The following is a 27,228-nucleotide window of genomic DNA, read 5'->3' as shown; positions in this document are numbered from 1 at the left end:
CCCACTGGGGGTCTACATGCAGAGAATCTGCACAGGCACAGTTCACTCAAGGCCATCATTCCAAGGGGAGACTAAGGCCTCAGGGACAACACCAAGTTCCCTCTGAAACCCTACTGGGCCTGTGAGGTGCCTGAGGGAGACCAGTCAAATAGATCCTGTCTCTCTGCAGTGCAGAGCAGTTGCAGTAAACTCCAGGGTTAACAGAGAGTGATCTATGACTTATAAACATGTTTTCATTTAATAAAATAAGTTTGGTTTTAATAGTGTCTCAGCCATTTAATACACAGGGCAGGTGGATCACACCATCCCAAATTCTCTATTTATTTATCCAATGCTGTAACTAGTGAAACAGTGTTGTAGAAGACTATTCTGTTAATGGTTTTCTTTCTTTAACCTTCTCTTCCAAAGTAGAGTCCTTGGTTCTTTAAATTAAACAGGTAAGTAAGATGAAGCAAGCACATTTTTTTCCTTCCTTGTTCCTTGCAGCCGGCACTGTGGGCGTCTGCTCTGCCATAAGTGCTCAACCAAGGAGATTCCCATCATCAAATTCGAATTGAACAAGCCTGTCCGCGTTTGCAACACCTGCTTTGATGTCTTGACTGTCGGGGGTGTTTCCTAGTTGGCTGCGAGGAGAGGAATTACTCCCAGGGAGTGTCTCCCCTTCCACCTTGTAACAGGCCTATCACAAGTCACGTCTCATGGAGAAGGGGAGGCTCATACTTTGTCTTCCTGTTACAGTGGACTCTGACCAACTTAAGGGACCATGCAAATGCTATATTCCAGTATATATGAATTTTTTTGTATGAATGTTAACAATGGATAATGATAGAAATTGCATTGGGAACATGCTGGGACTGCTGCAGAGATTGTGTGTGAAAACCAACATGATTTGGGTGAGGCACTCTGTTTCTAATTCAGAGCACCGTAAACCAAGATTTTTGTATTTGCTGATCATGCAACAAAAAAGGCCTTCCTTGGCGATAAAACTGTGACTTGACTGCTCTAAAGTCCTATCACACTTTTTAAAAGAAAAGAAATGTATTGTTAGCACTTAAATTTCTGGGTAAGTATGTGCAGAACTGCCCCTTTCGTTACCTTCCTGGAGAAAACATTCTGCTGTGTTCTCTTTCACTTTTTTACAAAGAGCAGCTGTGCCAGGCATAGTGACTGCTTTTTCCCAAAAGAGGTTGTCTGCAAGTAAGTTTTTGTTCAATGCATTGCTGAAAATTTTGTGTGGCCTTATAATGAAAGCTTTACTGCTTCTCCTGTTGAAAAGAGCCTGATTAGATCTCCTGGACCTTCAGAACCTTACACACCCTTGTTTGCTCTCTTGTGTCAAAATCAGGGAGTGATGAGGCCAGCTTTGCTATCAAATTCAATCAAGTTTTCTCAAGAAATAATAATAATCTTGACTGTCTTTCAGTAATGTATCGAAAACTTTGCAAATAGTCCTATGTTTACAGTGATGTTGGGAGGAAGGTCTAACGCTGTGGGACTAACCCAGCATGCAGTGGTGGTGCTACTGTGGAGCATCTGAAGAAAGCTAGATGCTGAGATGGGGAGAACAGGGAGGGGTAGAATAGTGCCAGCAGAGCAACCAGTAGCAAGGCAGTGACCCTTTGGTGCTGGTCATCTCTGTCCATACAACTTGGGCAGCCCAAAATCACTTCTTACAAAACCCTCATCCGTTAAGATGATTGTGGCGGCTCCACATGAAGTCCATAGAGATGCCTGTCTTGACCCAGATAGGATAGGATCGGCTTACAGTCTTGGCTCCTGCGGGCCTCTTTTTTTGGCCAAGGACATTTTGTTGTCAGATGCCACAGCAGGTCCCTTCTAAAATGTCTTGGAATACAAACAAGTGACTTTTTGTCATACGTTTAATACAGCAGAAAGGGGCCCCTCGGTTCAAACCACCATGTACTTAAATGTAGAGGATTGGGGTGGGTTGATACATTCTTATAAGCAGAACCAAACCCCAGAAGATGAGCACGCCTTCCATTGCTGCTTCATGAATGGAGATGTGTGTCACTCTTACCTTCAGTAACCACTACTTTTCAGTGTCTATGTGTATGTAAGGGGAAGAGAAAAATATTAACTAACTAAAAATTGCATTCTCTCTCCTTTCTAGAATACTAATGTGTCCTGTAATATTACCACATGGGTGGGTGTACACACACACACACACACAAACCAGAGTGCTACTTTTTTATATTTCTGTGATTTGGAGGATATAACAGCTTTGTATGTTAAGCAAAATCTTGTGGGAATGGAGTAGAAAGCAACTTAGGGGGAAGAGGTCAATGCTACATTTCAAATTGGATCCCAGTTTGTTGCTTGGCCCTTCTGATCTCTGTTGGGTGAAAAACTGGAATTCTGCCTTCAATTACATGCAATGATGATTAGGGGATCTGTAATAATCTGCCCCCATCTAGGACTCCTGCTTGTATCTATTGGCTTCAAAAGAATGAACCTCTTGTCATTTAACCTTTAATCAGTATAGTCTCTGTCCCCCTCAAAAAAATAAGCTATTTTGTGAGGCTGTGTGCAGGCAGCTTGTTTTGGATAGATGGGTGGGAATATGCCGTCAAATGCATCTTTTCACCTGGGAGTAGCTCATCGCACTTCAGTCATCTGGCCACATGTAGGTGGAAGCTGAGCAAATGCTAGCTTTTCAGCTTGCCTTGGTGACTTGGATATTTTTTGAAAGTTTCTCTTCGTAGACACATCACCGTATTTCTGCACTGGCATTATGTACATTATGTAACCACCTCCAGGTTGTAAATTGTGTATATGATTATCAACATGCCAAAAAAAATAAGCAGGCCTCCCTCAGTATCAATTAGACTATGGAATTCCCCTTTAGGAGACTCTCCTTGGGCAGTGTGTTTGAATTTGAAATGGACTTGGTGGGTTGCACAAAATAAATAATTGTAAAGCACTTTTAATAAAAAAACTTGTGTCTGAGCCTATTCTACTGACTGGCCCCACATTAGTGTTTTGTTTTTGTTTTAAGAAAAATGCTGTTGCTAGTCAATGTATCAGTGTAACACTTGAGGACATGAGAGTTTCACTTGTTTCTGTAATACCGTATCATGGTAGACTGTAAATTGGCTGAGGTGTTAATTTGTTCTAATGATCTGAACATGTCTCAGTTCCGGGGTAAAAATGGCAGTTTTGTTGGTTGTCTTGAGGTACAGCAAGTTTCATCAGCCTCCGGCTTGTATTGAGACCTAAACCATGTGATTTCTGTTGAATGGGACACGAGGGGAGATGGGGAAGACGCTGTCTGCATTTTCTCAATTTAAGTGACATCTTCAGTGTGGTCTTGTGAGTGGTTGCTTGACCACTCATGGTGTCAGTGCTGAAGTACATCCTTCTTGATCTATTTTTATCTGCAAACTACATTATATGATGAAAAGTGGCTAAAGATAAATGTTTTGAAAGAATGTGAGAATTCAGACCGGAGTGTAACATTATTTCTAAAGAGGGTTATGGAGCTGTAAATCAACTGCCAGAGATACTTTCACCAGTGTTGGCCTTGGCCATGGCATGAAGGATTTGGTATTGGAAACTCTCCAAGGATCTTGTTTTCTTTGTTTCGGAAGAAGTGGGAGAGGGAATGTGCTTGATTTGTCCTAGGGGAACAGTGCAAAATGCAGCTTTCTGAAACTTTGGAAGCAACTATGGCCATTGCTAATTTCCATGCCTTCACGTGTCCTTGGTTTCCCATCTTCAAAGGTGATCTGCTAGAAATATCAATTCTTCATGTTTATAAACCTTAATGGCAGATAACTTTTCCAGCTGTAAAAAAACAAGTGCCTGAACTCAGTCCTTTCCTTCCTTCTGCACACCTTCAGTCAGTGGTCAATTTCCACAGGCACGGAATAAGACTTCAGCTTGTGAACCAAATTAATATAAGCCCTTCCCTTTTCATCATTACACTGTGAAATTGATTATAACAAAGGTTTTGTACTCCAGTCTTAACCACTTCTGAAAGTGCTTACTGTATAGTCTAGCATGGAAGCATGGAACAAGTTATACCTTCTACAAAGATGGCCTTTTCATCTGTTAATAGCTTCGGACACCAAATCTGTTGTTTTCTAGACATTGTTGAGCATTACCCTATTTCACACCTCTGTAAACTGCAATCCACTCTCACAACTCCATTTCCCCTCTTCTGCCTTTTCTGAAGGTCACCATGTGCCATTAAAAGGCTGCTTTTGCTAGAATATGATGTAGGTCCAACTTGATACTATTTGAATCTGTGAAATGCAGGTAGAGTCTGGAAATTATATTTTTGTCAAATGAGCTTGCTTTTTCAGTGTTCTTACAGCACTGACCTATCCCTTGATCAGCTGTGAGACTAAGATCCTGAAAAGTGATTTTTTGCTGATTTTCTAGCAAGTTAAAAAAAAGTTGTGTGAACTGGTCAATAGAGGTAACACATGATCACCCTAGGAGCTTGTGCTTGTTATTTAAAACCAAACATTTCAGTGAGGGTTAACTCAGCCTTCTCTGATGCTGCCTAGCCACGGGGTTTGTAGTGGCATTAAGCTGATTACAGAGCAGAATACTAAAAGGACTAATTTGTGTTTGGGAAAGGATAATTGAAGGAATGGTTGTGAAGTCTTCTCCTCAACTCAGAAGGACACCAATGGAAGAGGAAACTCTTCTCTAGCCTTGGTTCTCACATACAGCAGCTCAGGTGCTGAACCTAGATGTCACAGCATGGGGTGATAGAACTAAGCTTATAATGTTGTCCAACGTACAGTAGTTCCTTCCAAACATGCTACCTTGTTTTAATGTTGGGGTGTGTGTATCGCTGCATTATATGAGTTTGCCGATACTTTTTTTAAAAAAGGCACAGGTCTCCCTCTTACAGACTGACAGTACAAAGCTGTAGGCTTGTCCCTACTAGAGTGGGGGTACTGTAGTCAACACACAGCTAATACCACTTTCATAGCAGGAAACTAAACATCTACAAGTAATATGGCCTGTTTTTTCAGTTGTTCTTGGTTTGAGAAACAAGCAAAGTCTTAATCATTTTTAAACTCTTATTCTGCAGTCTTTCCTTCAAAAGTCCTGTAAAGCAATGTATTTTTCTAATATTTATATGCCAACTTGTAATTTCTTGTAATAAAGCAATTTAATTGAACTGGACATCAGTAAGTTCATGGTTACAGAAGTCAAGCAGAAGAACTGTATATTGCTGCAAACGGAATACTGTTACTAGTGATCCCCAATTAATTTTATCCAGAAAAAAATACGTTTGAATTTTCATCTTTCATCAACCTGGTATCCTCCAGATGCACTGGTATTACAATTCTGGAGAACATAAGATCATAAAAGTCTCTTCTGATGGTTGATACGAACCATAATCTGGAGTGGTGAATTAAGCCACATGGGAAACAATACGATACACCAAATGGGAGTTGAACAGGCACGTTTGCTGAACAGCAGCAATAGCACTAAGAGCACTCTTTGGGTTGTCTAACAAACCATGAATGAATCTAGCTATTAGTTGAATTTGTACTACATGCTAAACCATAGTTTAGTAAAATGGTCAATTTATAGCTCGTGTGTTGTGCAGATCCGTTGATATTTTAGCCTAGCATGCTGTATCAAAACAGCCATTCTGTATGAGTTAGAAAATCAATTATGGCTCGGGTTCAAATTCAAATGCTGGGATCAGTGACCTACAAAGCAGGTGGTAGGAGCATCTTGTCCCTTTTTACACCTCTGTTCCTCAGGGCCAATGACCCTCTTCCTCCACTGCCAGAACCCTCTGCTTAGAGAAGCATGTCATCACCTGACCCTGTTTTAAACATACAATGTTTAGAGCTCTTTCTCCATTCCTATTTTTTAGCTGATGTTTTGCAAATCCATACTTTTAAAGAGTGACTTTTAATTGCAAATTCAGGTTTTGCAAACTCTAATTTTAGATTCAGACAGTGTGTCAAACTACATAGTTAAGTTTCCTTAAAAAGGGCTTTCTTCAATACCTGGATTGTGTAGAAGTGTTTCTCCAGAGAGGTACAGTTGACTCATTCTTTTAAAGCACACCATTCAGAAAGTGGATGACACCCTTTGTATTCCTGCAGGTTGGGATTGTTCAACTTTCCTTGGTTGCTTAGCTGGGTGGATGTCATTTGCCCAGGAAACAGTTCTTCTGTCTTTATGCAAACGCAATAGCTGCGACTGGATCCAGGTTCATATAGCTTCCTGGGTACACCAGACCATTCTCGGGTGATCCCCCCACTTATAAAACCATAAAAAGAAGAAACAAATGCCATGTTTAACAGTGCTTTGGGTTCCAAAAAAAATGCTTTAGAGTGTGTGAACACAGCACCTTCTGCAATTCTTAAAAGCAGCTACATTTTATCATGGGATCATGCCAACTGCATTTTCTTGGGAAAAATGCAGCTGCTTTAAAAAGCTACTGATAGTGCTAAGCTTGTGCTTCTGCATCCCCCAAACCATGTTTTTTAACTCAAACTTGCATTAGCTGTGTGTTACTAATATAACCTGTATAATATAACCAGAACTCAGACTAACAATACAAAGATTTTATTATCCTATAGATGTTAAGCCAAGTTAAAGCAGTATTTAATCTTCTTTGGCATCCTGACTCAGGATAAGCCACAAATTGAGCCACTTAACTCTCTAAACCATAGTGTATAGCAAGGATGGATAATCTATTGCCCCAGGGCTACAGGCACTCTCAAACCATATTTTCCAGCTCTTGATGCTGCAAATGATTTCCCACCGTTTTGAAACAAGTTAGGAAAGAACTGTACAGGTGGTCCTCGGTTAATGACCACTTGTTCAGTGACTGTTCAAACTTGTGACAGCACTGAATGAGTGCTACTTATGACTGATCCTCGAAGTGCCAGCCATTGCAGCATCCCCACAGTCATATGATTGTGATCTGGGTGCTCTGCAACCAGCCCAGATTTCCAACCATTGCTGCATCCTGTGGTCACATGATTGCGATTTGCTAGCTTCCCTGATAGCTTCCCATAAGCAAAGTCAATGGGGATGCCAGAAACTGATCGTGTGAGTCCTCGCTTAACAACAATAACGGGACTGCCAGAACTGCCACTGCTAAGTGGCATGGTCACGTGACATCACACTTTATTACCATGTTGCTTAGTGACACAAATTCCAATCTCAGGTACTGTTAAGCGAGGACTACTTATAGTGTAAACACTAAAAGAGCACTGCCAGTTTATTTTTTAAAAATAGTTTTCCTACCATGAACAGCAAGAAAAATAGAAAATCTTACTCCCAGCCACTGCACCTCACTCTCCCCCTAGCCACCAACAGATTACCCACCTTCAGCATGACATGCGAACCCAACAAATTAAAGAGTCACCAATGTATCTCAAACTACGACTAAGTATGATGCACAAACCCAATCTCTGCATCATACAATTGTACTTGGTGGTTCACTACCATCTTGCCCTTCTTCAGTTGTATAACTGCAAATCCTACCTCTGTTTGGAACACCAGACCCTGCTTCCTCCAGCTGAGCTCCATTCAGAGTTACAAGGTGGAAATCGGTTCTTCTGCTCAACTTCCTGGGCCTGCAGCTTCTCTCCTTCTTCAATGAGAGCTTGGGCCTCCTCCAAAACCTTGGTAGGTACCCCATTTTCTTGGTAAAATCGTCCAGCTACTTTGCCTTTTGAAAAATGAGATAGTGGGGAGATACACATGTCACTATACACTCATGCATCACACACACACACACACACACACACACACACACACACAGAGCCCACATACCTAGTGCTTGCATTTCCATGCCTGGCTTAGCTTAATCATGATTTTGCTCACTCTTTTTGTGACACACTGAACAATAAACTAATTGAGTTTCAATAGGAAAAATGGTCTCAGCCTAATAGTGTAAGCTTTGCGTTCTCTACCGTTTCCTATTTTTTTCTTGTTAGAAGTAGACAACTTGGGTGCATTTGTCAAGTTTACTTTCTACTATTTCACATCAAATCCTGTTTCTTGCTGAAATATTAAAGCAACTTGAAATGGAAGCAAAAATAAAAGATCCAATAATTCCAGACTACAAGCTTCTTCCAGATTGATAAAGTAATAGGCTCAAGGCATCCAAATTCCATTAAGTGTCCTAAATTACTTAAATTCTCTACCTTCTCTTAATAAATCTGAGATTCTTGCATAGCCCAATAGGAATTCTGCAACTTTGGCTGTTCATAGGGTGATGGGCAAGCAAGAGAGAAATCTAATTATATCAGCTGAGTTCACCACACACTACACTAAAATATAACTGAAAGGTTTGTGGTTCAGTGCATGGAAGTTCACAGAAGCTTCCTGTTTTCATCAAAATTATGATAGCAGCATCATGTCATTGCACTACAAGGCCCACCCCTTCTGGGCATGCATGTGATGTCACAACACACATCCCAAAGGGCTAGAGCTGCCATTGCGCTACGGCTTTCATTATTTACCCTTCCCCCTTAGGAGACTCCACTGGTTCAGCATGTCACAGACACAGCTATGGTCAGATGCCAATGGGCATAACTATCTTCTTCAAAATCCCAGGCAGAACATTCAGGCCTACCAACCTGGCTGGCACAGCGAGCTGCTGTATATAAACAGCCAGCAAACTTTACTCCCCCCTGCACTGATGATGTTACCTAGCCTGGTAATGAAACGTCTGCAAGAAAACAACCAAGCTCAGAGAACACCAAGAACCCAATGATTAGTTTATTCAAACTTGTCAGGCCCAGGCGTTCAGTGACTGGGTTCACACACTGTCAATTCATGGTTCGTTCATTCATTCATTTATTTAATAAGCCCCAACTGTTTCAGTTCACTAGCCAAAGTGAATATTAAAACTGTATTTTGGCTCACACGTTGTGTGAATCAATCCAGTAATTCTGCAAAAGATCCCACTGTCCTGTTTGACTCTTACAAATTAGAAGCTAGAAATTATGTTTCCTTAGCACTTTATAAGACAGGTATCTAAAAAGTTTATTTCAGACAGATGATCTTTCTCTTCTGAATTCTAAAATTGTGAACTTTTTTTCAGATAAATAAATTCTGCTATAAATAAGTTTATCAACGGGGTGGGACAGCTTTGAGAAGATAAGGCCTTGCCCAGCATTCTTTACTACAATCTAAGAGAACAGTTAGTATCTTAACACTATCATTTTTATCCTCTGACAACAAAAGTGGGCAGGGAATGCAGGTTCACACGTTATGCTAAGCCACAATATAGTTTATAAGTACATTGCTATCCAAATTCAGCCAACCATACTTTATTCAACAAACCATGGTTAAAGAAACTGTGATTAAGTGCCATGCATATATTCTGCCTCTCCATCCTCCAAGATACTCGCTAAGGTCCATGCCCAATCACCTCAGTTAAATGCTGCAACGTTTGATCTGTTCTGAAATTATTTCCAGATCATCGAAAGGGAGTTTGTACAGACAAACCTTTAGTATCTTTTTCATAATTCTTGGTCCACAGTGCAATTCTAATGTAGTTCCAACATATCAGACTCAACAGGATGGTCTTCTGATTATTAAATCCCAAATTAAATCTAAAGTGAAGAATCTAGATTGCTAGAAAACTTTATTAGGCCACACCTGCAAGGTTAATCCACACTCATCCACAGTCACTGCACGAAAGAGAAAATTGACAAGGAACATTGAGAACATCCATCCAAGGATACACACAACATAGAAAATCTGCCATGATCTGCACCAATCCATATTCTGCTGATAATGCTAACAAGATGGAGCAGAAGATACCAAACAGGACTGATTACTTCCTGTGGTTTCAAGGCATCTACTTACCAATATGCACATAATTCTTATTGTAGAAGGAGAGCCAGTTCTGGATGGCCAGCATTTGTGGTGGTGACAATCCTGAAATATCGTCCACCAGGCCAGCTGGGGTGAAGTCACCTGTGGCAAAAGCTCTGGAGGCATCTTTCCCTGGGGAAATAAGCATAAAACACCTGCTTTGTCACTGAATTAACCCAATTTCCTGACTTTGCATAATACTTTGAACATTAACTAATTATACAGACTAGTTCTGCACACATCTAAGCCATAAAAAAATAACCAGAATTAAAATTTGACCCACTGGGCAAATGAAGCCATTTCATTTTCTTTAGCAAATCAGATGATCCACTTTGTGTGAATCCAGTGACTTAGCACTCATAAATAAATAAATAAATTTAAATAAATAAATTATTTAAAAATCAGACAATGTGATTTTCTGGATTTTTTCCCCCATTTTGTCTCTCATAGTTGAGGTATACCTATGATGAAAATTACAGGCCTCTCTCATCTTTTTAAGTGGGAGAACTTGCACAATTGGTGGCTGACTAAATACTTTTTTGCCCCACTGTACATTTGCAACGTCTCAGTAGGCTCTGGGACACCAATGTTACCATTCTTGAGATCTTGATTTATTTAATTAAATTTATATAACTGCCCATCTCACACTTGTGACGCTGGGCAGCGCACACAATAACAAAAAACCAAACAATCAAGACCATTAAAAACAAAACATTACAGTTGAAATGTTTAAAAACAATAATAAAGTAAATGAATTCAACTAACACTTGCTTAGGCCTGCAAGCATCACTTGGTAGAGCAGCCATGAAGGCCTTGGAAAAGATATTCAAATGCTGTGATGTCTCTATACCTACAAAGATCAGAATCGTGCAAGCCATGGCATTCCCTGTGACGCTCTATGGAAGCAAAAGTTGGACTTTGAAGAAGCAGGATAGGAAGAGTATTGACACTTTTGAACTTTGGTGTTGGAGAAGACTCCTGCGAATACCACCGACAGCCAAGAAAACAAGTCAATGGATCATCAACCAAATCAACCCAGAGTTCTCACTCGAGGCACAAATGACCAAGCTCAAATTATCCTACTTCGGACACATTATGCAAAGACCCTGCTCTCTGGAGAAGGCTCAAATGCTGGGAAAGGTGGAAGGAGAGAGAAGAGACGACCAGCAGCCAGGTGGATGGACTCAGTTGCAGTGGTGATGGGGGCACCATTGGGAGTCCTGAAAGACCAGGTTAGGGGCAGATCGTCACGGAGAAAATCTCTCTTTGTGGTCACCAGGAGTCGAAAACGACCTGATGGCACATAATCAATCAATGGTCAAAACTTCCTGCTTTATGTTCTGAAACAGAAATGGGGGGCTGCGGTCCTCTGGAAAGAGACGAAAGAGGCTCACCGAGAATGCCGAGGTCAGATCCCATCAAGGTGGATGATGGGGCTTGGAATCTCAATTCATGCATTCCACTTTTGAACCAGCCGCCTTGGAAAGAGGACAATGGGAGAGTCTCTCCTCTCCATCTGTTTATTTAGACCATTTCCATTTGCATGCCCTGCACCGCACGCGGGCCTGGGTGGGAAAGAGGGGTGGTACCTGAGAAGCAGCTGTAAGCGCCCCCGGGCCCGTAATGCCTGCGCCCCCGCTGCACATCGAACACCTGCCCCAGCACAGCCAGGTAAAGTCCCGGGCTTCCCTCGGCGCCCGTGTAGCGGCTTAGCTCGGCGGCGCTCAGGGTCGTCTCCCCGCGGCAGCGCGGCCCCAGCCACCGCCAGGGAGCGAAGCCGCGGGCCGCCAGCCAGGCGGCCGCCCAGCCCAGAGCCAACGCAACCAGCGCCCGGCGCAGCATGAGGCGGGACGGGCGGCGGGGAAGGGCACGGCCCACACTCAAAATGGCTCACGGAGAGCACCGGGGCGGGGCACGTGGCACGATCTCCCGACAGCTCATTGGTCGTCGGTTTTAGAGGACGCTGATTGGCTTTTCTGAGCCGCTACGTTCTAAACGCTCGTGTGGCCCTAGAGAGAAAAAAGTGTAGAATTGCACAAATGCCGAGCTTCCGAGTTTCTATGGTTTTTCGAGTCGGTCAGAAAGCACGGGCCGTGGAAAGCAAGCAAACAGCCTATGAAAGCAGTAAGGATTTTAGCTGTTGCATATTTGTGCGTGCGTATGGGTGCAAAGGCAGGTGGAAGTGCTTGCCCCATTTCGGAAGCTAAGCAAGACAAGCAGCAGGATTAGTATTTGGATAGGAGACCAAAAGGAAATCACAGAGCTATTGGATAGACTGGAAAGTTACCAAAAAAATAATCCTGGAGCTTGGAAATGCTGCTGGATCCCTCTTTGGTCCTAGAGGGAAATAGTTTCTGTGGGATGAAACACTTTCCACCGGCTCCGTGGCGTGCCAGCAACAACATCGCTTGGGCAGAGACAGCCTCCAGGATGGTTATCCATGGCTTGGTAATCAACCATGTAGATTATTACAACATGTACTGCGTGGGATTGCCCTTGTGACCAATTTGGAAAGTTAGTATTCCAGGCAATAGTTCATGGAACTGGGCAATACAATTTTATTCCTTATTTTTTTTCTGTACATACATCACATCAGTCATCTCACGGCTCATTTCTAGTCCTAATTCAGGGTATCCTTAACCTATAAACCCCTTCACCGCTTAGGAGCCCAGTATCTGATGGAGCATCTCTTCCCATTGCTTCTTACCTGTACCCTAAAATCATCTATAGGGTACCTGCTCAGGTGTCCTCTAAGGCTGAGGCGGGGGGGTGATTCCCCAGGAGGGGGCCTTGTCATTAGTTGCCCCCAACTTTAGAAAGCCTTCTCCAGTGAGATACGCCGGGCTCCGTCTTTGTTATCTTTCTGATGCCAGGCAAAGATTTTTCTCTCCCACCTTTTAAGAATGCTGCTGTAATTTTTAACTTCCTCTTGCTGCATTTTCTTTTGTTACTGCTCTGCTATTTTATTCCTTACTTGATTCTGTGCATTTTATATTTTCATATCAAATATAAATGTATATCAAAATGATGTACTACACATTTCCTCGCCGCAGCTAAGGTTAATGCTACTCTTAATGTTTCACCTCTGAGAGTGGGTGCAAAAACTTCATCATATGATTGATCCTTTACTTGTGTATATCCACAAGCTGCTAGTCTAGCTTTGTATTTTATGTCACCATTAACTAATATTTTCTTTTTATATACCCATTTACATCCTATTATCCTTTTTCTATAGGCAATGTTACAGAAGCAAAGACATTATGTTCATGCAGAGACTTCATTTCATTATGCATGGCCTTTTTTCCATTCTCTTTGTTCAGATTTTGGAAGTTGCAATACTTCCTGGTAGTTTTGTGGCTCATAATTTACATAACATACTTTCACATCACCTGGTGTGAATCTTTGAGGTGGAATCCCCTTGTTACTCCTTTCAGATCTACGTAATAGTGTAGGTTCCTCTTTAACTTGCACTTCTGGGGTTAATTCTTCCTCTACTTTTATCTGTCCTTGAGCAGTCCGTCGCCGTAGCAACAGTTCAGCCCATTCTTGTCTTGGAAGATATACCTCTGAATTTTCATGCAACCTTCTCCAGTTATTATGTTCACAAAAATTTGCAGATCTTGAAATGACAACTTTTCTGCCATCGGTGCATCTATACCCTTTAGATCCCTGTTCATATCCTGCAAATATGAGCTTCCTTGCTTTTGCTTGCCCTTTTCTCCTGAGTGGTTTCGGAGTATTCACCCACGCATGACACCCAAACACTTTTAAATGAGCTAATTATGCTTTCTTACCATATAAAAGAGAATAGGGTGTTTCATTTATCGCTGAAGACCACAGCCTGTTTACCAAATAATTTGCTGTTTTTATCGCTTCCCCCCAGTAACCTGCAGATAAGCCTGAGTCAGACAACAGTGAATCTTTCATAGTCTGGAATACACCATTCCAGCATTCACACACACTATTTTCAGCTGGTGTACAGGGGTTAGTTTTCCTATGTTTAATGCCCCTCCTATTTAGCCATTGCTGGAAATTTCCAGCCATACATTCACCACCTCTATCTGTTTGCAATCCACATACCTTTGTATTATAATGTCTTTCCACAAAGTTTACCCATTGCTTAAACTGCATAAATACGTCACTTTTGTGTTTCAGCAGATAACAAAAACTTAAACGTGAATAGTCATCTACAGTCACTAATAGAAATCTGGCACCCCCTATCGTTCTCGACATAGGGCCAATTAAATCAGCATGTACTAATTGGAATCATCTATCTGACACCCTGTCACTCTGTTTGCTTACTGGAAATGCTTTCGATTTTGACATTTTGCAGGTTGAACAATCTAGGAAATTCTGACATGTTTTCATATTAATTCCTAGTACTACATTGGGCGTTTTTTCTACTACTTTAAAATTTGCAGGTCCCAATCTTCGGTGCCATAAATGCACACATTGATCATGGTATGGCTTATTACTAATAGCAGTATTTGCTTCTGTGCTCACTCCCTTTTGTTTCATTATGTACAAATTATCTTGTAATAATCCTTCCCCACACATTTTCCCATTTTTACTGATTTGACACCTTCCTGTTGCAAATGTAAGGGATACAGAGCATACTTAAGTGTTCATTTAAACAGGGCACAAACACAGTGCCTCGCCCGGTCACTGAAACACAATTTCCATTTGCTAGGCTTACATGATCCTGTGCAACTGGTCCAAAATCTGTAAAGAGATTAGGGTCATTAGAGATATGTTCACTGGCTCCGCTGTCCAGTAGCCATCTGCTCCTGGAATTATTCTCTGTCACTTTAATAACAGACAGTTGGACGTCGCTCCTCAGCTGAGCCTGTCTCCTTTTGCTCTTATCTTTCTTCTTTCCAATACAGTCTCGTTGCAAATGTTTATTAGTTCCACATTTGTAGCAGCGTTTAATAACATGAACTTTCTCCTCTTCTGCTGAAACAGCTCCTTGCATCGTTGTCCCTCTCTGCCGAGGTACGCTTCCCCTTCCTGTGGCAATGGCACGTTCATGACGCTTCTGCTCCTCTTCCAATAACTTTCTGGTTAAATAGCTGATAGTTAAATCTTTCTCTGCCAGGGAACCAAGACTCGTTGCCAAAACCTCCCAAGAATCGTCCAAAGAGCTTAACAGGACATAAGCTTTATGTGCTTCTGTGAAATGCATCCCACGCTCTTCCAATTCTAGGAAAATGTTCATCATATACTGTATGTGATCTGCCACTTTATCACTGTCATGCAGCCTTGCTCTATATAGTTTTCTGGTTAGAGATATCTTGCTACTGGTTGTTTCTCTAACGTTCACGAAATATATTCCAGCATTCTTGGGCCGAAGTACCCCCCCGCGCATGAATTAACTGGCTGTCTTCCAAACCTAAGATTACACTTGCCAGGGCTCTCTCATTCAGTCGTACATCGTCGTCTCCTAAATTCGCGGGAGGTTCGCTCATTATATGCCATAAATCCTCTCTCCGGAGAAACATTTCCATTTTCAAGGACCAAGAGAGATAATTCGTTTCATTCAGATGGGGAAGAGGAAATCCTCCCCCAATGGCCGACTGCATACTTGCTGTTTTCGCTGCTTACAGCCCCTCCTGGGCACAAGGGTGAACAATTGGAAAAAATTCGTCTCACCGCATCTCAGGACCCTCACAACACTGGACAAACGACACGTTCTTGACGTCCTGGGCCCATAACCGTTCAAGGTTTGCTTGGTTAAAGCAGGAATCCGCCCGCTATGTCTTCAGGTCCTAGTTGAAGAAAGTACTCAGACCCAACAATTAGTTTTAAGTGTCTATTTACACACATACAGCTTTGTACAGAAGTTCTCTGACGAACAGCATACAGCAGTTCCACAGCGGTCCAATGAGACAATATAGCGGTATCCAATCCAAAGTTCAGTGTAGAATAGCGAGAGGGAGAGAGACAGAGAGAGAGACAGTACACAAATACAAGTGTACATTTATAGATCCAATGACCAATAGGAACGTACATTGCATCATCCTGGTCTGTAAGTATAATACAGATTTCATCTTCTTACATCAGCTTCCTTGACACAGCATTATTTCTGCTGATTAATGTTCCGTATTGTAAATTCTGATGTGTATTCTACAAACATCAACATATACGTCCTAATATGATTGTTTTCATTGGAAATGGATGTTTTAAAAAAAGCAGCAGTCTCAAAATATTTAATTGGTATCCAGCCAGGGTCACTTGAAGATGTGTTTCAGCACATTAGTGAACAAAAGCATTTATTTACCATGTTTAAGTACAGCCTGTTACTTCGCTAAGCCCAATTGTGGAAGTATATTTATGAATCACTGAAACTAGAAAAGCAACATTTTTCTAAAATGTTCTTTTTAACTGAAAGAACCCTCTGTATGTTTAAATTAGTCCAAAACATATTTTTCTATGTAGAAGATAGGCAGGATGAAGATAAACAGCAGTATCTAAATGGGAGCCAAGGTCACCAAAGTAATTAATCCTGATTATAAAAGAGAGCATTATGGGAAAATCCTTAAAGTTGATCCATGGAATTGTCATGAGCCATGATTCAGTCAGAGTCAGACTCTGAATTGTGGTCCATGCCAGGAATAGTGGATGGTATGGTGTGATCCGACAGAGTTTCATTATTAATAATAGCAATCAGATTCTGTTCTTAGGTCTTTAATAGGTGGCTATTTTATTAACGATTTATTACAACAAAACTGTATGTATGTAGCCCAATTACAAAACCCCTAGGCAGCTTATAACAAAACATGCCCTTCAGAACATTTTTTAAGGTCTTGTAAAAAGCCAGAAGGTTTGGCAGTGAAACAGCTCGCAGCTGTTCCATGATGCTGGAGACCCTGAGAAAGACTTCCTCCAGGCCCTCTTCCCCAAAACCTCATTTGAGGTGGAGACCTAGAGCATCTCCTTTCAAGATGAATGCACAGGACAGGCAGATTCTAGTTGCAAGTGGTCTTGAAGGTACACTTCATTTAGCGACCATTCACAGTTACAATGGTGATGAAAAAGTAACTTTGTGACTAAGCCTCGCATGTATGACCTTCACAGGTCTCTAAAGCAAAGGAAAGCTAAAGTCAGATTGTAAGCACAGTCACGGTTTCACTTAGCAGCCGCTTAGCTTAATGACCGAGTTGCCAGTCCCAATTGTGGTCACTAAATGAGGACTACCTGTAGTCTAATTGTATAGTGATGACATGTGTGTTACTCTTGGTAATGGTTACAACTGGTGCATCAATCTAAAAAAGGCCAACGTGGGCCCACCTGCCAAAGTTAGGCACACAGGCTACCTTGGCCTCAGCTTCTACCTGCTGCTTGGGCAGCCGGCATGAATCCAGGAGAACCCTCAAGTTGTGCGCTTCCTTCTTCAGGGGGAATGGGATCCTGTCCGAAGCTATCCTAGAAGCTGGGATAGAGCCAGATTGTTTATCCCATCTTGCTGGGATTCAGTGTAAGTGTGCTGGACCCATCCAGAAGACTTCACAGCATCTCTGGCCTAGCAATGCGTAGCTGAAATAAGCATCCTGACGCTGTGCATATTATAGCGGGGGACTTTAATCATGCTGTTTTAAAAACAGTGCTCCCTAAATTTCATCAGCATGTTAAGTGTGCCACTAGAGGAGCAAATACACTGGATAAAGTATATACCAACATTAAACATGGCTACAGGGTTATACAATTACCACACTTGGGGCAATCAGACCATATGTCACTGTTTTGAGCACCAGCATACACCCCTCTCGGGAGACAGGCTCTGCCTACAATAAAGACCATGAAATCCTGGCCCAAAGATGCCTCTCAACAACTTCAGGACTGTTTTGAGAAGAGAGATTGGGATATCTTTTACCATCCAGATCTGGAGGAGCATACTGCAGCTGTCCTGTGCTATATTAAATATTGCACAGACACTGTCACTGTGGATAAATGCGTCTGGATCTATCCCAACCAGAAGCCCTGGATGGCTAAGGAAGTCCAGCGTCTCCTGCGTGACAGGAACAATGCCTTCAGGTCCGGTGATGGGACAAAATACAGTGCTGCTAGAGCCAGTCTGAAGAGAGGCATTTGGCAGGCCAAGACAGATTATAAGAGGAAGATTGAAGGCCATTTTCATAGCAACAACATGAGGCAGGTGTGGCAGGGGATTCAACAAATTGCCAACTATAGACCGAATAATGTCATTTCTGCTGACGGGGATGCTTCATTGGTAGAGAAGCTGAATCATTTTTTTGCCCGTTTTGAAGTGGAGCCATCAAAGGTAGCTAGAGCACAGCCATTAGTCCAATATGGCCCCTACCTCACCGTGGAGGAGCATGAGGTGAGGAGTATTTTGAGGGCTGCGGACCCTAGAAAGGCGGCCGGACCCGATGGCATCTCTGGCGGGTGCTTAAAGACTCTGCTGATCAGTTGGCTGGGGTTTTCACCAAGATCTTTAATCGGTCTTTATCCCAGTCCACTATTCCATCCTGTCTGAAGGCTTCCATCATTGTTCCGCTGCCAAAGAAGTTCCCTATTAACCACCTCAGCGACTACAGACCAGCGGCATTCACGCCTATCATCGTGAAGTGCTTTGAAAAATTGGTCTGCAGGCACATCATTTCCTGCCTTCCGCATACATTTGATAAACATCCGTTTGCATATAGAACTAATAGATCCACAGAGGACGCTATAGCCATCACTCTCCACATCTGGACTCATCTGGAACAGTGGGGGACCTATGTGAGGATGCTTTTTGTAGACTTTAGTTCTGCATTCAATACAATCCTTCCACATAGACTGGTGTCTAAACTTATGGATCTTGAGCTTCCATATTCAATCTGTTCTTGGATTTTGGACTTACTGTCTGGCCACTCCCAGAGGGTTAGATTAGGCAATTACATCTCCTCAGCTCTTACTCTCAACACTGGTTCACCACAGGGCTGCGTGTTGAGTCCCTTACTTTACACTCTTTATACATATGACTGTACCCCTACTCACTTCAGCAATATTATCATTAAATTTGCAGATGATACAACAGTGGTGGGGCTTATCTCCGAAGGAGATGAGTCTGCCTACCGGGATGAGGTGGACCGGCTGCTTTCGTGGCGTGGAGACAATAATTTGGCCCTTAATATCAATCAGACCAAGGAGCTTATAGTGAACTATAGAAGGAATAGATTAGATGTCCAGCCCCTGGTTATTAATGGCGACTGAGTGGAGCAGGTGGCCAGTTTTAAGTTTCTGAGTGTTACCATAAAGGAGGACCTGACCTGGGGCGCTCATATTGCAGCCTTGGTTAAGAGGGCCCAGCAGAGATAATACTACCTGAGGCTTCTCAGGAAACAACTGAATGAAAAACTGCTGGTGACCTTCTATCACTGCACTATAGAGAGCATTTTAACCTACTGCACCTGTGTATGGTTTGCTAACTGCACAGTGGGAGATAGGAAAGCGCTCCAGAGGGTTAGCACCACTGCCCAGAGGATCACTGGTTGCCCTCTCCCCTCTTTGGGAGAACTTTATAGTTCCCGCTGCCTTAAGAAGGCTCAAAACATTCTTAAGGACCCATCCCACCCGGGACATTCTTTTTTTGAATTATTACCATCTGGCAGACGGTACAGGATAATGAAAACGAGGACAAATAGGCTGAAGAATAGCTTTTATTTCAGAGCTGTAACTATACTGAACTCTACCGTATAGTGCAGTATTAATGCAGTATCAGGGGTTGTGCAATGGTGGATGGCATGTGAAGGCTGTGTTTTATGTGTTTTATGGTTTTTATATTTTTAAAGCTCCACTGGGGTGGCATTAAATTTCATTGTACGAGAAGTACAATGACAATAAAGATTACTTTGACTTTGACTTTAGTGATTCCTTCCTCCAAACCAACTGATGACATCTACCAGGGCTTTCCTACAGATGCGAAATATTATGGGGGGAGAGAAGCAAGCCTGCGGGGGGTGCAGCAGCCACAGGCTTGACTGTTCCTCCCTTATGACCAGTGACTCCCAACCTTTGCAGGTTGTTCAGAAAGACACCATGGTTGATGGTAATAAGATGCTGGATTAAATGAAGCAAGAATGCTCTTTTGGTATCGTTTGACAAATTAAACCTAGTCTGATATCACCATCACTCAGGAATCACAATTGGCTAGGTTCATATCTAATCTGTGATGGCTGAATGCATTTAACTATACAATAGCAAATCTTGGTTTAATTAATAATTTAAACCTTGTCAATGATTAGCTCAAAGTTACCCAGTGAGTTTTATGGGTAGAAATCTGAACAGCTATCTAAAGTCCAATGTTCCTTTCACTTGTCTTTCTGCCCTTTAATTTTTTTTAATTATTGCTCCTGGCTATTTAGTTCTACATTTGCTTTCCACTCCTCTCAGAAATAAACAGGGCACTGGTTTTCTTGGAAAGTTGTTTCTAAAGTAGTAATCGTTGAACTGAAGCTTGGCACCAATATGAGTTGATTCTTTTTCCTGGCTGGGGCGTCCCTAAGCTGGACCAAAATTACTTTTAATAGCTCTTGGTACCCAGAATGCAAATTTGTCGAGTCCAAATCTCCAGCTTGGTTTCATCTGAAGAAACTCCCATTGTCTCCAGGATCCTGCAAAGGGGAGATTAAAAACATTAGACATCAATGGATGTCTATATTTTCAGTGGAAAATATAATCCATAAGAATAACTATGTCAGAATGATCTCGGTTGACACATATGCCTGTCAATAGCTAATTACACAGTGGGGAACATAGTTTAATTGTCTATTTTCTGGTGTATATTCCCCAATAAGGAATTATTTTTGGCAGTACAGGATGTCTCAGCATTTTTGACTAAAAAATAGAAAATTAGTATGTCAGGTTCCAGCATACATCTTCCTAGCATTCTGATTTTCTGCATAAAGTCAATAATTTAATTATATCAATTCCACCTTGCAGTTCCTAGAACTCCCTTTTATAGAAAACCTATATAGCTGCTTCTCTGTTAACATTTGGATGTCTGATGAAGATGTCTTCCATCTTCTCTAACCTGCCCATCCAAATATATTGGGACTGCTTTGTTGCTGGGAATTTTGAGAGTTGCATACTCAACACATCTGGATGGAGCAAGGTTGGAAGATTGACTAATTCTGAGTATACCACTGACTTTATCTGCCTATATGTTTTCACTGTATTTTTTTGCTGATTATTTTAAATGTTGCTGTTTTAGTATAAGTCAATAATACAAGAAGAATCCCTTCCCTTATCTTATCTAATCAGGCATTCTCCATTGAACACTTGTCAACATTACCTCTGTTCAGCATTCTGGATGAGAGATTTGGCTGCCTCAGGCTGGGCTTTTAGAAAAGTGTGGTATAGGGAAAAGGACTGGATATATCCCAGCAATTCAGAGACACTTACGGGGATTTTATCGACAATATCCGTGATTCTGTAAGGAAGCAAAATCCTTTAGGGCTGAGTCGTAAACCTTATCCCCCAGGTTCTGCAGTCCAGATTAATGGAATGATCCTCAGTTTACTGAGGTTCACCTAAGGAAAGGCCACTTGTAATTAGTACCTGGAATAAGAACGCAATCCGTCTATTTAGAACAGTGTTTCTCAACCTTGGCAACTTTAAGATGTGCGGACTTCATCTCCCAGAAGGCTGGGGAATTTGGGCAATTGAAGTCCACAGATCTTAAAGTTGCCAAGGCTGAGAAACACTGATTTAGAACAATGTCCCATTGAATAGAATTGGCTTCACTTTTCAGCAGCGGCATTCCAAGTTCTAACCAATTGCAGAATGAGATGCGAATATTCCCAGCCCCCTTTTCTGATTGTCAACCTGCCCCCCCTTTTTTTCTGCTCAGAGGTGGTAAACAAAGTCTACTACTCACCTGTCTGCATGATCTCATCTTCTTTGTGAGGGATCTCACAAAGTATACTGGATGGGCAATTGATTAGAAGATGTTAAAGCACCTTCCAACTCTTACATTCTGTGATTCTAAAACTGCAGCCACAAACATACGGTAACCATTCTAAACTGCATACTGTAAATCAGTGTTTCTCAGCCTTGGCAGGTTTAAAATGTGTGAATTCCAACTCCCAGAATTCTGGGAATTGAAGTCCACACATTTTAAAGACGTCAAGGTTGAGAAACACTGCTATAGATACACAGAAGGAAGACAACCTTGAATTTCAGATGCTCTCCAACAAGGAAGAGAAACAAAGAATTATAAAAGCATAGAAGAATCCTGTACAATACCCAACCTCCCCACTTTTGCCATTTAGAGTTACCAACTCCAGCTGAAGCCTGTCCTGGAACTTGTCTCCCCGCACAATGTGTGCCTGTGATACATTTGTTATGTTTATACATACAGTATATGTAGATGCCTATAAATACCTGTCATAAACCACAACCTAATAAAAGGTAGGGGATGGATGGATGGATGGATGGATGGATGGATGGATGGATGGATGGATGGACAGAGATAGATAGGTATAGGTATAATAAATTCATAACTGAGAATAAATTGCTTGTAAAATTAATTCCCTATAAAATAAGGCAACCTGTTTCCAAACTAATACCCACCTTCTCTTTTATGCACAAGCATTGTCCCACACTCTTCTCTATAAGAACACAGAGCTGTAGAAACAGCAGGCAAGAATAGGCAAAAACAGCACTAAGAGAAAGGGGAGAAGGCAGGAGCAAAACTATATTGTGATTAGGAGAAAGAAGTAATAGGAGGGGAAGAAAAAGGAAGAAATGCCATCTAGAGTTGGATCCTTCATTGTGTTGGATCCTTCATTGTTCAACAGTGAATTCTGCAGCCATTTCTACCCTTTACTCATTCCTTTACTTTCAGTGGCTTCTTGGACTCTTATCAGGGAATGCAGGGAAAATTCAGAGATAATTATGTCGGAGGTTGGTTTCTCTTCCTATTGGGTAAATATGATCTGTTTCTCCAGCTTAAGAAACAGCTACATTTATCAGTTGCTGGTTTGGGAACACGGCCAACATGGGCCTGGGAGCAATCTAGGGCCACTTCTTCCCTCATTCAGTGCCTTCACTGGCTGACGGATTGCCCTGCTTCACATACCGCAATGAACCATGATTTGCTTCTAATGGCATTTGAATAAACCACAATTTGCCTGAGTTCTTACCACATACTAACCCAAAACATAATTATACCTTAATATAATATAGACACCATTATACAGTTTGAACTCTATAGTTTGAAATGGTATACATTCACATTTGCTGCTTCATAGCTTGGTTGGTATGTCATTTTCTTTTCTTCTTCTTCATCATCATCATCATTTATTAAATGTATATGCCACCCAACTCCCAGCGACTCTGGGCAGTTTACTAATTGTTAAAAACATTTAAAAACAAATGCATGGTCTGTCTGAGGATTGCTGGGGCTCTGCTTCTGGACCCACCATCAGATTCTAAAGTCCCTGCAGCCACCGGGTGCACGGATGTAGGATGGCAACTTTGACCTGCACGGTTCATGCTTGTGATTTTATGCATGGGCTGAAACCCACAATCTGCTACCTGCACAGTCATAGAAACTCACAGTCCGACCACTCACCTTTCCTTATCCTGAAAGGGCAGAGCATCAAATATTGTTTTATACTCATCCAAAACAAATTTGATCCTTTCATTTGCATAAGGAATCAGCTGGGTTTGAATCTGCAGAAAAGAAGAGGGGGAAAGCCTTGGAAGTGATTTCATACTAGACCCTGGTGAGCTTTGCTCACCCCTTTTTTGTAATGGCATTTACCCTATCATCAGTCAGGACAACAGCATCAAGGCATGCCCCCTTACCCAAGTCCTTTCCCCATGTGCACGCTCTCTCAATTCCAAAATCCAGTATTGCCCAATGAAACTGAGGGATGTTGAACAGACAAAAGGAAAGACAGTGCATACAATGGATCTCATTCCCAAATAAAGCAGATTCCTTGCCAATACCGAAGATAGGACTACTATATCTCAGCTGCAAAATACAGACCACCATTAGGTGGCAGCAAAGACTTTGAGTTGTCTGTTACCTCTTTGTTGTCGTCTAAGGTTCCTGCAGGTTTTGCAGTGGTCATCTAACTGTAGGGTTTAAAAGAGGATTCAACCATCCACGAACAATAATGGAGGAGTTCTCATAGTATGCAATGTGGCAACAGGTACCATCACCTACCTAGGTGCTCGCAGAGTGCTTACCTCCTTGAAGATCTCTGTCAGCTTCTCTGACTGATCTCTATAGTGCAGTTGCAAATCAAGGGTGTTGGAACACAAGATGAAGCAGCCAGATGGTTTGAGAATCCGGTCCATTTCCTTTACGAAGCAGGGTACATCAAACCAGTGCACAGCGCTGAAGGCCGTGATGAGATCCACAGAGTGATCCTTGAAAGGCAGCTTCTCTGCAGGACACATGCTGTGGGGGAAAACAGCAAAGCTGTGACTACTTAGTGTTCATTTGCTGCCAGAAAACAGTTAATTGCATCTGCCTTCCAGACCATCATCTGGTGAAACTGTGGCTGCATTTTTTCCAGAGTTTCTATTCCTTGCTTCAACTTGCTTACCAAAATTAAGGAGCCAGCCGCCTTGGCTGGGCCATGTAAAACCTGTGCATAAAAGGCAACATTTGGTCTATGTATCCTGAGCTTTTAAGGGGGTGGATCTGAATACTTTGGAGGTTCAGCAGAATCTGGGGAAGGGGGAACCCATTCTCTTCCCAGATGCTCCGTAATTTTCCAATGATAGTACAAGATTGGAGGAAAAAAAAAAAAAAACCATCCAAATGGCAAGGGATGTCTCTGGGTTTAAAAAAATGCCAGAGAACAACCAAACATATTTGGACAATCCTGGCTGATTAATGTCTGATTATTTACCACAAAAATCTCTGCTCATTCTCAATGAGCTTATTTTAAGGAAGACGCTTAGGGCTCTGAAGATGTTTACTTACAGATATGAGACATTGGGAGGATGTGTGGCTCGCTTAGCCTCCTCAATCTGAGCTTCACTTACATCTGTTCCAACCACCTTCTCAAAATACTTTGCCAGCAGGAGAGTATTTTGGCCTGAACCACATCCCACATCCACTCCCAGCTGGAAGCAATTCACCTTAGGAGGAAAAACAGCAATAAGGACCCGTCCCATCCAGACAGGCAGAGAAGGTATGTTGTGGACCCTGTTGGTGAGAGTATGTCGACTGGTGGGGCCCAGGAGGAGAGCCTTCTCTGCCATTGCCCTCACCCTTTGGAATATTCTCCCCCCAGGGGTGCAACAGGCCCCCTCCCTCCCAGCTTTCCAGAAGGAACTGAAGTCCTGGCTCTGCTGTCTTGTGTGGGGCGAGAGAGAGATATAACCAACCCTCGGGGTGGCTGGCACTGTGAGGACACTCCCTAAGCCATCAATCTTGGAAGATATTCATTATTTGTAGGACTATTATTTTATTGTATTTTAATTAATATTTATTCTTTTACTGTAAATCGCCCAGAGTTGCTTCTAGGGAGATGGGCAATGACAAATGTGAAATATAAATAAATAAACCTCAGGAAAGTCACAGAATAATTTATAGTGTTATTTTCTTCAATATTTTGCAAATGAACCGTTCCTAGTTTTCAATAGCATGTTTTGAACCAGTTGTTACCATCTAATTTGTACATTTCGCTTTGCCATTGATTGAACGACCATGATGTCGTGGAAGGGCAAATGCAGCACCACTGAAAGATGAAACACTGATCTCCGGTGACTTTTCATTTCTAAGAACCCCTCTGTGCTAGCGTGACCTCAGAGGTATTTCAGAAAATGAAAATGCCATTTTTATTCCTCTCTGCATATGGAACTCACTGAAAAGCAGTAATTTTGCAGCGCTCTGTGGCTGCAGAAATGCAGGTGGGAGGCTACCAAGAGCTTACAACCATCAGCTGCCCAACCTCGGACTAAATCCAGGGAAAGAACCCACACCACATTAAAATAAAGTAGGCACAACCCATAGAAACATACACCCCATGCTCCATCCAGGCAAAAAAAACACACCAAAAAAACAAATCCACTAATACACACACGTTTGTACCAAAATGCCTACTTGTGTTTTTATGCCTAGGCCTCACACTGATTCCACCTCCCTCAAGGCCAGCGTTTCTCAACCTCAGCCACTTTAAGACGCGCACCCTTCTTACCACTTCGGATGGCCAGACTTCAATTCCAACCAATTGGGAAATATCACTCGGCGTGCAAAGAGCAACTTAAATACATCCCTCCCCGAAATACAAAGATTCTAGTCTTCATGTTTCCGAATAATTGCTGATTTCCCCCCCCTTTTAATTGGGTGTTCTCCACCCTGACAAACAGGAGGGAGAAGGACCGTTCCCCGACGCAGCTGGATTCAAGGGAGCATCTTCACACGCGACCGCATCTCTTGAAGCCGCAACCCAAGCCGTCCTTCCCTCCTCCGAGCCCGCTACCTTTTTCTCTAGGTAGGCGAGGACCACGCCCTGCAATTTCTCCTGAAGCGAGAACCTGTATTTCTGATACACGGCAGCGTGGTCTTTATCCTCAAACAGGCGGGCGGCCATTTCCCAGCGTTTAGGTGAACTTCTGAACTTGGGCAGAGCGGCTGAAGTCGCTCCTCTGCCCGCATCCGCCTTCGATACCCGCGCGGGAGGGCGTAAGAGGCGGGACGGAGTTTGCGGAACGGCTCCTCGGCGCCTGAAACCGAGGCATTACGGGTGTGTTAGCATCGTGATTCCCAAGCGTGGTTTGTTCTCCAGAGCATCCGAGGGAAAGACAGGAACCAGGGGGTGGGAGCTTCGCAGTGAGAGACCCACGCTTGAAATAATCGTTCTTACAGTCAGGAAGTTACTCCTTAAGGCAGTGCTTCTCGACCTCAGCAACTTTAAGCTGTGTGGACTCCAACTCCCAGAATTCCCCGGCTAGCTGGGGAATTCTGGGAGTTGGAGTCCACACAGCTTAAAGTTGCTGAGGTCGAGAAACGCTGCCTCGGGGAGTGGGACCAGCCTGCCTCATGACTGGTACCAATAGAGGTGAATAATATGTGTAGCTCAGGGTTGAACTGTAGCATCCTTGGGGTTCTCTGAGCTTGGTTGTTTTCTTGCAAACGTTTCATTACCCGGCTAGGTAACCTCTTCAGTGCTGGGATGGGATGGGGTTTGCTCTCTGTTTATATACTGTGGTGTGCCCGGCCAGTGTTGGTGGTGGGGCTTTGTTTTGCTCCTCTGGTAGCTCCTTGATTGGGGTATTGCTCACTGTTTGCTTGTGTGCCTGGTTGTAACCTCTGTTTATCTGGGTGATGATTGCTGGTGAGGCGATCTTCTGGTCTTTTGTCTCTTCTGAATAGTGTGTAGATGCTGTTTATCTCTATGTGCCTGTTGATGGCTG

General features: G+C 42.6%; 3 protein-coding genes across 5 annotated transcripts in view; 1 reads left to right on the top strand and 2 right to left on the bottom strand.

Annotated features, from left to right (window-relative positions):
• ANKFY1 (ankyrin repeat and FYVE domain containing 1) overlaps positions 1-5,168 on the top strand; it is a 66,015-nt gene extending 60,847 nt beyond the window's left edge. Inside the window, exon 25 of the mRNA XM_015890081.3 lies at positions 487-5,168. Within this exon, the coding sequence (XP_015745567.1) occupies positions 487-619 (133 nt within the window). The 3' untranslated portion in view covers positions 620-5,168. The remainder of the gene's footprint in view (positions 1-486) is intronic.
• A 497-nt stretch (positions 5,169-5,665) lies between these two features.
• CYB5D2 (cytochrome b5 domain containing 2) lies at positions 5,666-11,742 on the bottom strand. Its single transcript, XM_088152539.1, has 4 exons — positions 11,433-11,742; positions 9,835-9,975; positions 7,498-7,684; positions 5,666-6,261 (listed from the first exon to the last, which is right to left on the bottom strand). Exons 1-4 carry the CDS (start codon positions 11,683-11,685, stop codon positions 6,048-6,050), a joined length of 795 nt encoding a protein of 264 aa, XP_088008665.1. The 5' UTR covers positions 11,686-11,742; the 3' UTR covers positions 5,666-6,047.
• Positions 11,743-19,487: 7,745 nt separating this feature from the next.
• LOC103066324 (putative methyltransferase DDB_G0268948) lies at positions 19,488-26,500 on the bottom strand. Of its 3 annotated transcripts, XM_007439411.4 has the most exons (6): positions 26,295-26,494; positions 24,791-24,948; positions 24,046-24,259; positions 23,423-23,523; positions 21,140-21,277; positions 19,488-20,459 (listed from the first exon to the last, which is right to left on the bottom strand). In XM_007439411.4, the coding sequence occupies exons 1-6, from the start codon at positions 26,403-26,405 to the stop codon at positions 20,369-20,371; spliced, it is 813 nt and encodes a 270-aa protein (XP_007439473.3). In that variant the 5' UTR covers positions 26,406-26,494; the 3' UTR covers positions 19,488-20,368. The 3 variants fall into 3 exon arrangements, with proteins under 3 accessions (XP_007439473.3, XP_088008433.1, XP_088008434.1); XM_088152307.1 differs by lacking the exon at positions 21,140-21,277 and having other exon boundaries at positions 26,295-26,500; XM_088152308.1 differs by lacking the exon at positions 19,488-20,459 and having other exon boundaries at positions 21,145-22,473; positions 26,295-26,499.
• Between the last annotated feature and the right edge of the window lie 728 nt (positions 26,501-27,228).

This window comes from Python bivittatus, unplaced genomic scaffold (assembly GCF_059951505.1).
Source record: "Python bivittatus isolate LINGU-HERP-01145 unplaced genomic scaffold, Pbiv_v1 ctg000690_np1212, whole genome shotgun sequence".
NCBI lineage: Eukaryota > Metazoa > Chordata > Lepidosauria > Squamata > Pythonidae > Python > Python bivittatus.
Note: the sequence above shows the minus strand (reverse complement) of the source record. Positions and strands in the feature narration are given on the sequence as shown.

What these genes read in the sequence shown, in the direction of transcription:
- LOC103066324 (XM_007439411.4), bottom strand. Translation starts at nt 26,405, where the DNA reads ATGGCCGCCCGCCTGTTTGAGGATAAAGACCACGCTGCCGTGTATCAG. An exon ending in TCGCCTACCTAGAGAAAAAG is followed by an intron (nt 24,949 to 26,294) that starts GTAGCGGGCTCG and finishes TTTCCTCCTAAG; the next exon opens with GTGAATTGCTTCCAGCTGGG. An exon ending in TGACAGAGATCTTCAAGGAG is followed by an intron (nt 23,524 to 24,045) that starts GTAAGCACTCTG and finishes TCTTTTCTGCAG; the next exon opens with ATTCAAACCCAGCTGATTCC.
- CYB5D2 (XM_088152539.1), bottom strand. Translation starts at nt 11,685, where the DNA reads ATGCTGCGCCGGGCGCTGGTTGCGTTGGCTCTGGGCTGGGCGGCCGCC. An exon ending in CGCTTACAGCTGCTTCTCAG is followed by an intron (nt 9,976 to 11,432) that starts GTACCACCCCTC and finishes TTATTTCCCCAG; the next exon opens with GGAAAGATGCCTCCAGAGCT. An exon ending in GTCTGGTGTTCCAAACAGAG is followed by an intron (nt 6,262 to 7,497) that starts GTAGGATTTGCA and finishes TGGTTTTATAAG; the next exon opens with TGGGGGGATCACCCGAGAAT.